We start from the raw sequence: 15763 nt of genomic DNA, 5'->3' as shown, positions 1-15763 counted from the left end.
TGGCCATCAGATTTGCAAAGGGTGAAATTACAACCTAGAAGTGAATGAGCTGAGGCGTGAAGGGAATGCGGAGTCTGATTCTGGTGGGAAAGCAACAAGCCTAGAGTCAGAAGGTCTGGAGTTCTGCTTCTCACCTTCACAAAATGATGTGAGCACAAAAAGAACCAGATTCTGCCGTTTAAGTCAGTGCATCAGAGAGATGACCAAAGGCTGTCTTAGGGATGCGATATGTTGCAGCAAGCAGCCGGGCCTGAAGACCTGACCCTTTACTGCCCCAAACTAGGAAGCTCGCTGCTCTTTCCATGGCCCCAAGCAACTCTCTCAACCTGACGCTAAGTGATGTCCTTGGAATCCTAGAATGTCAATGGAGAAGGATGTTATAGCTAATTACAATTAGCACCTCGTTTGGGGTGAGGATCCAAGCTCAGAGAGATCCAAATGCCATGCCCAAGGTAAGAGGTAGAACCATTATGGATCTTAGGTCTGTCATTTAGAGCCAGTTTTCAGCAAACTACACTATATTCATGCTAAAATAGAAAGAGCCCTTCAATCTATTAATGTCTCTTGGGTACCTTCTATGTCAAGGCTCCCAAGGAACACTCAGTCAATCAGTCACCACACAGATAGTTCTAGGGAATCCATGGAATGGGCAGCACCATGCTCATTCTTGATATGACAAATACCAAAAACTTCAATAACACGTGACAACATATCAGAGTTGCCACCAGAGAGTGACACCGAGAGTGTATTAGTTATCTATTGCTGTATAACAAGAGTACCCCAAAACTTAGCAGGTTGAAACAACAGACCTTTGTTAACCCGTTGTTTCTTGTGGGTTGGGAATCCTGGCATGGCTCAGCGGGGCGCCTGTGGCTCAGGATCTCTCGGTGCAGTGGTCAAGCTGCCAGCCTGGTCTGTGATCTCATCTGAAGGCTTTACTGGGGAAGAGCTGCTTCTAAGTTCACTTACATGGTTATTGGCAGAATTCAGTTCTTTATGGGCTTTGGAAGATGGAATAAGAAGCTTGTACTATGTCCTTCCACCAGTAGGGAACGCCAAGGGGTTTCAGCAAACCATTGCTCAGCTGCCAAGTATTTTTAGAACACCAGTCTGATGACTGAGTACAGGATGGATTGGAAAGTGAAAAGACAGAAGGCCAGGAGCCCCTTTCAAAAATTGCTTTTTGGTACACCTCTGTGTCAGGCACTGGACAAGCTACTAAGACTACAAAGATGCTTAAGCGATGGTCTTTGTTCTCCAGAGGCAGAATGACAGCCATATTCCAGGTGACAGGTGGCAAAGCCTGAATTGGAGGGTGACTGGGGAGATAAAGAAGGGACAGACACAGGAAAGGAAGCCAGGATGGCATGACAAGGCCACAACAGGCAGGTCCAATGGGGAGTTGTCTGCATGGAGCAAGAGAAGAGGAGAGAACGACCCCGGGGGTCCACGCCAGCCTGGGGGGACAGGAATCCTCCAGAGGACGACTTCCAGGTTACACCAGTCACTGCCTTCCAGTCTAGGTGTTTTCATATTTTGTTTCTAATCTTTGTCACAGCTCTCCAAGGGAGGCGTTACATTGTCATTTTTCAGATGAGGAGGTAGGCTGAGAGAGGTTAAGCAGCTTGCCCAAGGTCACACAGCCACAAAGTGCCAAGCAGAAAGCCACTAATTGGCAGTGGCTTTGGTTGTTTTTTCTCCCTGGGGTAAGTGTTCTTTAATAAGGTCAGAGTCTTAAAGAAAACATAGGAGAAACACTTCAGGAAATAGGACTGGACACAGACTTCATGAATACGACCCCAAAAGCACGGGCAACCAAAGGAAAAATAAACAAATGGGATTATATCAAACTAAAAAGCTTCTGCACAGCAAAAGAAACAATTAACAGAGTTAAAAGACAACCAACAGAGTGGGAGAAAATATTTGCAAAATATACATCTGACAAAGGATTAATATCCAGAATATAAAAGGGACTCAAACAACTTTACAAGAAGAAAACAAGCAACCCAATTAAAAAATGGGCAAAAGAGCTAAGTAGGCATTTCTCTAAGGAAGATATACAAATGGCCAACAGACATATGAAAAAATGCTCAACATCACTCAGCATCCGGGAAATGCAAATCAAAACCACACTGAGATACCATCTCACCCCAGTTAGGATGGCTAAAATCCAAAAGACTCTGAACGATAAATGCTGGCGAGGCTGCGGAGAAAAAGGAACTCTCATACATTGTTGGTGGGACTGCAAAATGGTGCAGCCTCTATGGAAAACGGTATGGAGGTTCCTCAAACAATTGCAGATAGATCTACCATACGACCCAGCTATCCCACTGTTGGGAATATACCCAGAGGAATGGAAATCATCAAGTCGAAGGTATACCTGTTCCCCAATGTTCATCGCAGCACTCTTTACAATAGCCAAGAGTTGGAACCAGCCCAAATGTCCATCATCAGATGAGTGGATATGGAAAATGTGGTACATCTACACAATGGAATACTACTCAGCTATAAAAACGAATGAAATACTGCCATTTGCAACAACATGGATGGACCTCGAGAGAATTATATTAAGTGAAACAAGTCAGGCACAGAAAGAGAAATACCACATGTTCTCACTTATTGGTGGGAGCTAAAAATTAATATATAAATTCACACACACACACACACACACACACACACACACAAAACCGGGGGGGGGGGAAGAAGATATAACAACCACAATTACTTGAAGTTGATATGACAAGCAAACAGAAAGGACATTGTTGGGGGGGAGGGGGGAGGGAGAAGGGAGGGAGGTTTTGGTGATGGGGAGCAATAATCAGCCACAATGTATATCGACAAAATAAAATTTTAAAAAAAATAAATAAATAAGGTCAGAGTCTTATCCTCGAGGCGGGAAACTCTAATGGTGAGATTCTGAGGATCCCCTAAAAGGAGAGAAGGAAAAAGCCTTTGAGCAGGACAATTTCTCGGCCCTTCTTGGTCATTACGCCATAACTTGTCTCTTGTGACCCCTTGTAAGGCCCTCCCCACCCTCTGGAATTCTCTCTACTGCTGTCTGTCTGCAGAAGTCCTCAGACACAGTTGGCAGAGGCTCCTTTTTTAAAAACCTGGGCACTTAAGTTGCATAAGAAACTCCAGGTTAAGCAGGAACTTCCTTCCTTGGGGAATTTCCTTCCCAGGCTGAGGGTGGTGCTTTACCCTAAATGGTTGCGACTAGTTACCGAATCGCTGCCCGGACGTACACTGGGCATCCCCTCTCATAGGGGCGACCAAGTGAGAGGTGAGAGAGACAAAATGGGAAACTTCCTCCCCAGGCTTCGCTGCGGGATTGTAAGCCCTGTCTTAGTCAGCTTGGGCTGCCATAGCCAAACACCATAGACTAGGGGCTTAAACAACATTTATTTTCTCAAAAGTGTTCCTCCGAACACTTTTGGAGGCTGGAAGCTGGAGATCAGGGAGGCAGCACTGTTGATTTCTGGTGTGACTGGAAGTTGGAGATCAGGGAGCCAGCACTGCTGGTTTCTGGTGAGGCCCCTCTTCCTCATGTGTAGGTAGCTGCCATCTTGCTATGTGCTCACATGACCTATTCTTTGTGTGGAGGGGGGTGAGAGAAGACCTCTAAAACTCATTTAACCTTAATTACTAATTGTAGCTGACAAAAATAGTAATAATAATAACAACCTTAATTACTTCCTTAGAGGCCTCATCTCCAAATACAGCTACACTGGCAGTTAGGACTTCAACATATGAATTTTGGAGAGACACAGACATTCAGGCCATAACGACCCCCAAGGAGAAATCATTTTTTAAAAACTTAATAACATTAATAGTTTATCTGATTATAAGTGATATTTATACATTATGAAAATTTGGAATAAAACAAAAGTAAAAATCACTCATTATCCTACCAAGAGGATGAAATGTAAGAACCAAATGAGAGTCTTCTATTAAGATCTGAGTGAAAACGGCTTTGTGTATTCACTGTGCATGTGTGTGCACACACGGCACACTTGCCTGCCTGTCTGAAAATCTAGGGGAAGAACCGCAGGGTTTGTGGGTTGTATAAAGATTATGCAAGCCCGCTTTTGTTTGTATGCAACTCATGTGAGAATAAATATTCCATAACTGCTTTTGTATAATGCAAGGAAGAAAACCTGAAATGATGGCTCTTGGCCAACATACAGATCATGCTCCGCTGTCTTATAATATTTTCTCTGCATTGCTTTTTAAAACATTTTTCATATTACATACCCCATCTTATATCACATTAACCCAAATAAAAATGTCATTATCCACGCAGTTCGACAGACAGCGGGCAGAGCATAGTAGAAAACTACAATCACGCCAGCCAGCAACAAAGCATTCTAGTCAAAAGCACGTGGAAGCACGGATGGTGGGCAGCTGGTCCAGACCCTCTTTTACACTGTCCAGGCACATGTTTGGATTCAGCTTGTGGACCCCTCTTTATATGCACGGCATGTTTCTGAGGAGTTGTGTGTCAATCAAATTTTACATTGCATCTCTTTTGTTACGTTAAGGAAGCTTCAATCTTGATAACTAAAGAGACTTCCTTTCAAACAGTATTTTTTTTTTTACCATGTTACTATTCCTCTAAAATAAGTCTAAATGATATTACTGAATATGGGATTATATTAAAATAGGATTCACTCTTATAAAATAATTGAAGGAATATAGCCAGTGAAGCTGGTCATAGAAATGTGGCTTAGATAGCACTGCATTCTCCAAATATTAAGGTAGTCTGAGATTCGTTGGAAGTCATGGCCCAGAGGCCGTTGTAAGTGACCCATTTACACACAATTTTGTACTGATTAGTAAACTGATGGTTTGTGAGAATGTTTTAGGGAAGTGAAGAGATTGTTCTACTCAGGACAACTTTTTATAGAAATAAATGCAATGCAAATGTCAAGCCTTTCTAATGAGTGGGCCCTAAAGGGTCAACAATGTCAATTGTACATGGTCATGACTCACGGAAAAAGACCCTGAAGTTTTTGTTGACCTGAACCTCAATACTTGCCTGTGTTATGTGTCTTCTAAAAAAGCATAAACCTGGCTTTGTGATTGACGTGCAGGGTGCAGATCACAGGAAGTGATCCCTTTACTGAATCACACCTGAAATACTGTGTTCCATGTAAGGGGCCACCTTTTAGGAGCGACTCTAATTAAAAAGAGGGCAGTAAGACTGGAGAGGTGTGGGCAAGCCACGTGGTAAGAAGAGTAATTGAAAGGATGGGGAACGAGTGTCTAGGAGAAGGTGAGGAGCAGATGGATAATTGCTGTCTGAGTTTTGCTGGACTGTCACGTGGAAGAAGACAGAAATGAAGCAACAGCAGGTTGCTAGGAGTCAGATTTTGCCTCGGTACAACAACATACCTACTGACAAGTAGATTAACATTTTATAACTCTTCCCAATGCCTCAAGAGCAAAGACTGGGTAGTATAGAATCAGTAAAATTCATTCATTCAGTCAGTCATTCAACAAATAATTATGTGCCAGGCACTGTTCTAGGTGCCAAGGATACAAAAATGAACAAACAGACAAAAATCTCCCCTGCCCTCAGGAACTTAATATTCTAGTGTAAAAATAGTAAAATCTAAACATAGGTAACATTTATGTTTTCCATAAGAAATGCTCAAAACAATGTCTTACAGCATGTTGCTTTAGCTATCATGCTATTCTAGAAAGTGCACTGGTTAAAATGATTCCCCTAAGCATTTCTGCTTGGCTTTTCAAACATACAGGAGAGAATAAAAGCCAAGCAGGCTCCACAAAGAATTCCACCCACCCAAGCGAGCCTGTTGGGGTCAAAGTGGTGGGCAGCCAAAATGAGGTCTTAATTTGCTGCAGCTGGGTAGTAGCTGCATGAACCTTCATGACACCATTCTCTCTGCCTTCCTGCGCAGGTTAGAAATTTTCCATAATAAAAATATTTTAATATTAAAAAAAGAAATTCAACAATTGCCCTGTGTGGGCCTAAGGGACCTCTTGAAGTCAGGGGTTCCCCTATATTCAAGGTTTAAGCAGCTTAAGCACAAATGAATAAGCATCTTTCAGAATTGCTCTAGAAATAATTTCTGTGCTAAATAAGAAGTTGAAATGATGACCTTAGGTTCCTTGGGATACTGAGATTCTCTATTCTAGTGGAAGATCTATCTAAAGTATAATTAGAACAAGCTATCAGGACTTGGGTTAATTCCAGAGACTGTACATACAGATTGTTGTCTAAAGCTGACTAAATGCTGTAAAACTGAGTACTGCTTCTTGTTTTGTCTAAGCACTTAATGATCATTTTCATAATGATTTCACGATATTTACTTTAAATCCTTTCTTTTGCTTCCAAAGAAAAAGAGGTTGCTTAAGCTAAAATGGATGTTTACAGCGACTGTATTTTATGAATATTTGTGAATTTTAAATCTTCCTCTTGCATCTTAGCTGTGTGAAAAATACCTTCAAAACAACGTCCATTTCCCCAGAGAGCACCACCTACAACCTCTTCATCTGCAGTCAATTTCGGTGCACTCCCTGCATGGTGCTCTAATTACATCTTTGTTATCCTCCACTCTCAGATGATTCCACTCCTCAGCCAAGCCTGCGACCTTCTCCTGGCTCATTTAGAATGCTACGCAGAATCTGGGGACGCATTCGACATCCAGAGGTAAGGGTGCTGCATTACAGACGAGAAATCACAGTTTTGAATTGCTGCTTCTTGTCTGTACATAATTGCTGGACAATTACCTTGGGACTAGCAAACTGTGGAAATGCTAGAAGCTCATAAAAGCATGGATGGACTGACTAATAAGAAGAAAAGAAACCCACTGAAAATGTGAAAGAAATGTGAACAAAGCCCAGGGATGTGTGATGTTTTGAGGGAAGCCTGGCATACGTAGCGGTTGGTCCATGGGTGGACTTGACCTCCCACCTGCACAGACCCATGCCTGGGCAGAAAGGACAGTGACCTGGGAAGAAGTCCATGCATGTTTACTTCAAAAAAAGGTCAGCTTAGCAACCATGACTTTGTGATGGACACCAAACTTGAGTGACTGATTATCAGGCTTTTCTCCTAGAAACCGTTTGTTGTCTTTTGCCAAACCATGGCTTCCTGCAGATTAGGGATAAAGTGGAGGTGGAGGATCAGCCAGAAACTGACCCATTATTATCATTGTTAATCAAATAATAACATCATCAGCAACATTTATATTATACCATATTGTTGACATTCTTTCTGATTGTAGGATGCATGCGTTGGCTACAGATAAGGTGGCCTCGTCAGCTATGAAAGCAGAGTGAATAACTCTTAAAACCCTTAAATCTTCACCCATTAGGGTGGGATGAAATCACATTCAGTAGTCTCCTTTTTGTTTTCACTGCAGCAGGGAAATGTGCAATTGATTGTAGAAATGTTTTCAAGAAAAACAGTCAAAATAAAAAAATCATCTGGAAATGTCATTTATTCCTTAATGATACGTTAGTGGTTATAGAACTTATGTAGAAGAGGAACTAAGTGTGTGCGGACAGCAAGGAAAAAAATAGACCTTTAAATTATAACAGGATATTAATAACCCAGTTGTTAGCCTTTTTAAAAAGAACTTAATAGGACTACTCCTATAAGATTTTCAAAAAGGAATAATTCTACTTTAAAATGGCCTTTTGGGGGACAAGTTTCCTGTAGTTTAAAAGGTTAAATTTTCTGGAGCAACTGCCAGACTCTTTTCCTTCTGTTTGCTTCTAAAGCACAATGTGTGTTTTCTGTAATAACATACATATGTTCATGAAGCCCTGCCCAAAGTTGTCTCGTTTTTATTTAAGTGTGAAGAGCCCTTGTTTTTTGTTTGTTGCTCTTAAGAAAACTAAAACCGTTAAGAGGAAGAGGGAAACACAGTTAATAAAACTAGATAATCAGGTGATAAATTCATCAATGACAATTTGATATGTATCAGTGAATCATTCGATTCTGGCCTGATGTGGCTTGGCCCGGCTCTGGGGTGTAGTGTGTAGGCTTTGGGTCGCCTACCTTCCCTCCTTCATGGGGCAGAATGTAAAGTGTACTTGTGGGCACTGGATGGTGCTCTGGTGGGTCGAGGCAGCGGAAACCTGGAGGTTGAGTAAGCGGTGCCCTCGCTCCCTAGTGTCCGTTCAGATAAGCTGGCTGTCATGTGTCTACGTCTCCTCCCCTGTTCTGTCCTAAGGACCTTGTCCTGCAGCTCCTCTCCCACCCCCTCACTTCAGATCCGCACTTCTTTAGCACTAGGACCACCCGTGTAGACGGTGGAGTCCCGCTTTTCCAGGAGGGGTGCATTGTCAGTAGGGCAATGTCAGAGTTCTTTCAAAAGGTAAACGTTCCCATCTCCCATAGGTGCTACAGCTGTTACACTACAGACGTGGTGGCCAGTGTCGCCTTCGGCACCCAGGTGGACTCCTGGAAGGCTCCCGAGCACCCCTTTGTGAAACACTGCAGGCGTTTCTTCAAGTTCTGCATCCCCAGACCTGTCCTGGTTTTAATCTGTAAGTAATGCTCCTGCCCAGGGTGGTAGGACTGGGCAATGGAAAACTGCACAGACCCCGTGACACCTGGGCAGCTATTGGGGCTCAGTTCCTGTCACCAGGAAAGGGCCCTTGGGGTAACTCTAGAGTCACCTGGCAGAGGCTTTGTCTTTCTGGAGCCGCCAGGCTCCTCTTGTCACCAGCCTGGGCCCTTCGTAGCAACACAGGTAGCCCTGGCCTCTCTCACCACTGCTATCGTGGGAACAGCACAGAGCGCCTGCTCAGCGCTGTGCATGGGCTGCCTTGCTCCGTCATCGCCCTGTGAGAACATGCTCTTGTCCCCATTCTTCAGATGAGAAAACTGAGGCTTAGAAAGGCAGAACCAAGGCTGCAACTCAAAGCCTTTCATTTTCTAGGACACATTTCTCCCCTCCAGCGAAAGCCTCTTCCAAAGACTTCTCCTCCCGAAGCCTGATGCCTAGTAAACTAGAAATCATCTGTGGCAGGTGACTGCAGGTGACCTAGTGCTACAGAGACTAGTTCATTGATTTTATGTTTATTTCAGGAGGGAGTTTTTGCCCTCGGGCCAATCCTGCTATCTTCTTGCTTTGATGGAAGCGAAGTGTTGTTGTTGTTGTTATTGGGTATTGTCATGATTTCTAACCATTCTGCTGGGCTGGTAAATTCTGTTCATTCCTTGACCAGTTTCATGCCCAATTCTGAGCCCGTTTCAGTGGGAGCCCCTGTCATCCCCATCAACTCTGCCCTGAAATCTTGGAAGGAGTGGCTGTGGGGACAAGCAGCCTCTTCATTACTCACTGCCCCACCCCCGCCCCGATTCAGCTGCTCCTGCTGAGCCAGCCCCTTGTGCCTTCAGCCCCGGGACACGTCCTGTGTCCTGTGGGGCGGATGGCTCTGCTGTCCCATCCCTGCTGCCCCTCATCTGGCTGCCTCTGCCGAACCCACTGCTGTGCTGCCTCGTGATGGTTCAGGTGCTGGCTCTTGAGACCTGGCCGAGCATTCTGAGACCTCTGCATGTCTGGAACTGTCCTCTCAGCCCTGCCCCTGCCTAGAGCCCGGCGTGCAGCAGGCCCACCTTGGAAGCTGAGAAACTGGACCGAGCCCAGCTCCCGGGACAGGGCCTCAGCCCCTCAGCCCAGCACCTCTCTCCAGGAGAGATTAAATGTCACAGCAAGAGCCCAAGCTGCACGTGGCACAGCAAGGCAGGAGCCCATGGCAGATGGGACCACATCCTGTCAGGAGCTGCCACAGCAACTCTTAGGGACAATTCAGGTGGTTGCTCTGGGGACAATTATCCAGAGAGAAAACAATGCAAATGACCAGAAAGTTAAAGTAAGTCAGCTTCTACCACTTGCTAAGACTGCAAACATAGCCTGTAACCTTCTCTCTTAATGAAATATAAAGACCTTGAACCTGAAACATTAACTTATGAGATCAACCTCTTGAGGGCCGGATAGGAGTAAGGACCCAATTAATGGCACAGATGTTTATTGAGTGCTTACTATGTGCAAGGACCGGGGAGGCGTGCCGAGATGGAGTGAGATATAACCCCTGCTCCAGGAACCGCCATTCGGTGGGGAGGACAGGCCTCCGCCAAGGACGCTAATGCAAGGCCAGAGCTCTCTCCCTGGGAGCAGACATCTAATGGCCTTGGTTTATTACCGCCCCCTTTTCAATGCCACTTTTGTTTTTCTCTTTCAAGTATCGTTTCCATCCATAATGGTCCCACTGGCCCGGATTCTGCCCAATAAGAACCGAGATGAACTGAATGGCTTTTTTAACAAACTCATTAGGAATGTGATTGCCTTGCGGGACCAGCAAGCAGCAGAAGAGGTAACGTATTTTAATAGGACACAGCCTTGAAATGGAACGGAACCTAATTTGGCACCGCTGTCTCTTCTCTCTCTTCCCTCCTAACCCCGAGCATCACACCATGCTGTCCTTTAGCAGTTCTACCACTTACAGCTTTCCAGGGGCAGTAGAAAGAGAGGGGAAGGGTGACGAAGGTCAAGCAAGAAAGAGAAAAGGGAGGGGACACGGGACAGAGGACAGGAGAAGCCCAGAGCAATTCGCTCACACTCTGGTATGGGGGGGTGGATTAAAGCTGCCCCCCAAACTGTTCAGCATCACCCCAAGCACAGGTGATAGCAGCCCCAAAGAATTTTCTAGGTAAATGTGCCCACATGTAATTTTCATGAGTGTATTTGTCATACTGAAAAACGGCGAGGTGAAGTTTTACAACATGAACAGCATAAATATTAGAGAGGAGTTCAGGCAACTGTCAGTCAATCTCACATTCCCTTTTAGCAGGGAGGATGTTGCTATAAAATTCATGATTGAGGGCCCTCTCGTGTCTTTATCTTGCTTCATCTGAGACCTATAGTTTTCTTTCCTCCTTATCGACGTGCACTATGCTCGGCACATAGTAAGAATCAAGTAAATGTTTGTTGACTGAACTTGGCTCAGAATAGAAATAGGAATTTTCAGTGTGAAAGCAGATAATTTCAATATAGGATATGCTCGTGCATGTGTAAATGCTGTTCCTAAAGGGCCTCGTTGCATTAAAGAAAGTTACTTAAAAGGACAAACAGGGCTGAAATGGCTTTTCCTTAACTGACTTGTGCAAGATGGAGCCTTAAAAGGGTTTTCACAAAGACTGAGTGGCTCAGAGGAATTCGTGAGGTCCAATTGTTAAGGCACTGGCCTAGAATGAAATCAGGAGTCAATCACTGACTTCATGAGCAGCCTTGGGCAGCAACGTTGTTCTGCCCAGCTCACACCCTGGGGACTGCACGGCCAATGTGTCTGGATCCAGAAGGCGTGGGAAGTTGTATACAAGCTCACAGCCCATTGGCCCACACCACCGGCAACTCAACCTGAATGCCCTTGGAGGTGCAGAAGGATCGGCTAAATGGTATCCCTGGTCTGGCTCTGAGGCTTAAGGACAGAACATTCTATCCAGATTCATGCTTTTCAGCAGAGTCAGGATGGAACCTGGGGGAAGAGGGGTAAAGAAAGAACCATTTTCAAACCTCAATATTGGTATAAAGCACTGCCCTATGAGAGCTTTGTCACACACACACACACACACACACACACGCACGCACACACACATGCGCGCACACACACACCCCTAGCCTGAAACCCTATGGCTATGGAATCAGGCTGAAAAATTTAAAACTGTTGCACTGAATGACTTACTAAGAGGTGAGAGGTTATTAAAGATCCAATTACTGGGATTGCCTAGAGCTTTTCCTTTTATAAACTCAAGAGCTATTTGTTTCAAACAATGAGTTGATCTGAGAAAAACCTCCCAACCACAAATCCAGGACTGCCCGTGTCAAGACAGAGCTATATAGTTACTAAGAAAACTTGCTTTAAAACCATCTAAACTCTGTATACATTCCATCAAGCAGATGTGTGTTTGTGCAGTGAAATGCAGCACAGATGTTAAAAGGTAAATATTTTTCTAAGCTCTAGCCGATGGGTGGTTAGACACCTACATCTATCAGGGTGTGTATTTTTCTTGGATATCACCATAAACCAGCACTGTTCCAGCCCTAGATGGGCAGTGTTCTGATGGCTTCCACTGTGCACTGGGAATGAAAGCCACCCATCTACGCTAAAGATCCTCTCCAGGCCCTGGAGAGTGGCCCTTTGCTCTGGTCTCTGTAGCTGGAGGTTAAGACAGATTTCCAGAAGACACTGATGGCCCTTTACCAGTCTGAGCTGGGATAAGAGGAAAGGACGCCACCTGCAGCTCTGCCCCTGGAAAAAGACACGGTGAGGATGTGGCTGCGTCCTCCCTCCTATCATCACCCATACCCCACCCCAGCAAAGCTACAGGGACCACAACTGTATTGCACCCCAAGGAGGTTGAAATAGGCCAACTGAGAGGTCTGGGGGTGCTCTGGGGTCCTGGATAGGCATCCAGGAGTAAGGATGAGAGGATGCTCACTTCCCCCCATTCCATCTTGGGCTACCCTGCCCCAGCTCTGCCTCATGGGAGCAGGGCTAGCGGTGGGGCCACACCAACCAGCCAGATGTTGACTTGGCAGCAGGAGAGAAGCTGGGAAGAGCTAGCCCTTGAGGATGCAGCTGGAAATCAGAATGAGCAGAGCCAGGGTGGAATGAGGCAGCCGCCTCTCACTAATGCTTTGCCATTTTCTCAGCTATTGCAACCCGAGCAGGCTGGCGGGAAGCCGGCCTCAAGGTGTGTGACCCCACAGTCCTAGCTTGAGCCCAGCTGGGATCTCAGCAGACACCTTCCAAGGTCACAAAAGTGGGAAGCAGCAGGGCTGCCAAGGTCTCATGATCCAAGGTTCCTGCTCTGAATAGCAGGCAGATGCTTGTTGCGCTGCGTTTCCATCTGTGGAATTATGCGCTGCGTGCCTAACACGTGCTCAGCACAGCACCAGGCACCAAGGGGGAGGGGCAGGGAGGGTCCTACCCTGGAGGTCCTTATGATCTTATGGAGGAGAGAAAGCAACCACACGTGAAATGACAACAATCTTAAAAGACAAAATTAAGTGCTAATGGGTGTAGCACAGATTATTCATGCAATAGGAATTCAGAAGCCAATGAGTTGAGAAAATGCTACAGCAAGTAAAGTACTTTGAAATTATAATATTTCTCTGTTGGTGGTTCTGATGCTCTCCTTTTGCCTTTTTAGTCCCATAAACTTCAGAAAAGAACAACATTTTGGTTGTCATTCATCACACTGAACAGCATTTCAAAGAAGGGATGTGCCAGGGATATACTTTGTTAATGCTAAAGCAATACGTGAAAGCTTCTATTGTTACAATTAGTGGCAGTAAAAATATTAAAAGTATGCAAATTACTGATAAAGAAGGTAGGAGAAAAGGGTAAGAGAATTCTAACCACTTAAATGGGGTAGGGGATTACCGAGAAAGAAAGGGGGCCGACAAGAAGCGGCTGGGCTAGGGCACGCAGAATGCAGTCTGGAGACTTTGAAGACACGCTTCACCAAAGCTGCTTCCCGCCCCCGCCTCCAGTTCTGATAACTTCCTACCATGTGAGAAAGCCTTACAGCTCCTGTAGAAGCCCTGCATTGTGCAGAAGTGCACAATGGAGCACGTGCTCTGATTTGAATCTATATGATGTTTTCATTGTTTTATTGTTGGAAAACCCAGAACAGTACAAATACGTATAAAGTAAAGAATAAAAGCCCCCCTGGTTTTCCCACCTCCTCCAGCTCACTATGAACTGTTGGGTATGGACATTGCTAAATATTTTCTATGCATAGAGAGATACGCATGCGTAATTATGTATACTGTACATTTAGTGTTTTTGCAGATATGAGATCCCACCATGCATACTGTTCTGCACTTGCTTTTTTTAACTTAACAAAGTGGTTCAACAACTCTCCAAATCAGCCCAGACAGAACGGCCTCATTCTTGCTAATGGCAACATCACAGCGTGCTCTTTGCTGCACTAGAATCTGTCTAAGCAGCACTGTACTAGGGACAGTCAGGTGGTTTCCAAGTTCTCGCCATCTCAGATAACCCAGCAACAAGGATCTTTGTTCCTAATGAACTCTTTGAAAGCTACACCCTTTGTTCTCCAAGAAGGCCCACTTCTATGACATTAAGGCCAAAATGTGCATTTTCTTCTTTTGTCCCTTAGAGGAGGAGAGACTTCCTCCAAATGGTTCTGGATGTCCGACACTCTGTGAGCTCTGTGGGGGTGGAGAACTTCGACATCGTCAGAGAAGTCTTCTCCTCTGCCCCATGCACAGTGAAGCCTTCCAGGCAATGCCAGCCCAGAGCCTTGTCCAAGCCCTTGACAGTGGATGAGATCGTGGGCCAGGCCTTCATCTTCCTCATTGCTGGCTACGAGATCATCACCAACACGCTCTCTTTTGCCACCTACCTGCTGGCCACCAACCCTGACTGCCAAGAAAAGCTTCTGAGAGAGGTGGACCTTTTCAAGGAGAAATACGTGAGTACGAATTGAGTCCAGTTGTTCATGTGATAGCCACAGAGGAACTGATTTTGTGTTCGTAGAAGTGAAACATTTTTAGTAACTTGCTAAAACCATCTTCTAAGTTTATAAGATAAAATGGGGTATTGGCTGGTGAGTCAGTTGGTTAGAGCATAGTGCTGATAAAACTGAGGTCCAGGGTTTGATCCCTGTACTGGCCAGCCACAAAAAAAAAAAAAAAAAAAAAAAGGTGAAGTGGGGTCATCGCCCAGCTTATCCATCTCTCCGGGTTAGCAAGTAAAATGGAGCATTCAGAACAACAGAAGGGAAAATAAGACAAAGTGTGCACATACCTTCACCGTCTGGGGCAGGTTGTGAGACCAGGCCTGGCTTGGGGACGCTGCAAAGTCCCAGGAAGGAGTCGGGTCAAAGGCAGGGATGGGGAGGGAGGTGCCACTTCCCCACGCTCTGACTGTGCAGCTGCTGTGCAAGGGAGGCGGGTGTGAGCTGGAAGATGGAGCCACACGAGGAGGCAGGAGCAGACCCCAATCGGCCACGCTGAGCACAAATGAGGGCCGGGTGGGCTCCGGCGCGCCCACAGAGTTAGGTCAGGTGCGCCCGAGTCCAGTGCCCAGCGTTCCTTCTGGAGGGGGCTCCTGTGGGAGGACTTGCAGCAAACTCACAGGGCTGCTGAGCTAGGATGCTCTGTCACCTCATTTCCCCCAGGATGCTTGTATACGTATTGCTTTAACTTACGAGTTGTTGAAGAGAATCATTTAAAAAATCTGTGCTTTAAAAGGAAAACTACCATTGTGGAATCCTTTCTATAACATTCTGATGTAATTACTATTACACTCACAATTTTGGAAGGTGGCTATTCTATTATTGGAACCATTAGAACATTCTTTCATGCAATGAACTGAAAAATACTTTCCAGAAAATGCCACTTCTTTATCTTACTGGGGAAGTAGAGGCAAGGTTAGTCTTTCTTCTCTGTAGCAGCTTTTAAATATTTGAAAACCGCATTAACTGTGTTACTAGTTGTCTCAACTTTTGACTCAACGTGAGCTTATGGTCAACTTCAAGTTCTATGTCGTTACGACAACTGCCAAGCAGGTCTCCCCAGTCCCCTGCTTATACAATTGATTTTCTGAGCCTAGATGCAAGAGTTTATATTTACCCTTATTACTGTTTGAGTCAGTCAAAATAATTTTGAATCTCGATTCTGCCATCTGTCATATTAGCAATTCCTCCAGCTTTGTGTCTTTTGAGACTTGCTAAGCATGTCTCTTATTT

General features: G+C 45.2%; 1 protein-coding gene across 1 annotated transcript in view; it reads left to right on the top strand.

Moving 5' to 3' along the window:
• TBXAS1 (thromboxane A synthase 1) overlaps nt 1–15763 on the top strand; it is a 161819-nt gene that overhangs the window by 96161 nt on the left and 49895 nt on the right. The window contains exons 6-9 of the mRNA XM_063098690.1: nt 6588–6676; nt 8375–8523; nt 10226–10356; nt 14171–14485. Of these exons, the coding sequence (XP_062954760.1) occupies nt 6588–6676; nt 8375–8523; nt 10226–10356; nt 14171–14485 (684 nt within the window). The remainder of the gene's footprint in view (nt 1–6587; nt 6677–8374; nt 8524–10225; nt 10357–14170; nt 14486–15763) is intronic.

Source organism: Cynocephalus volans, chromosome 6 (assembly GCF_027409185.1).
Source record: "Cynocephalus volans isolate mCynVol1 chromosome 6, mCynVol1.pri, whole genome shotgun sequence".
NCBI lineage: Eukaryota > Metazoa > Chordata > Mammalia > Dermoptera > Cynocephalidae > Cynocephalus > Cynocephalus volans.
Note: the sequence above shows the minus strand (reverse complement) of the source record. Positions and strands in the feature narration are given on the sequence as shown.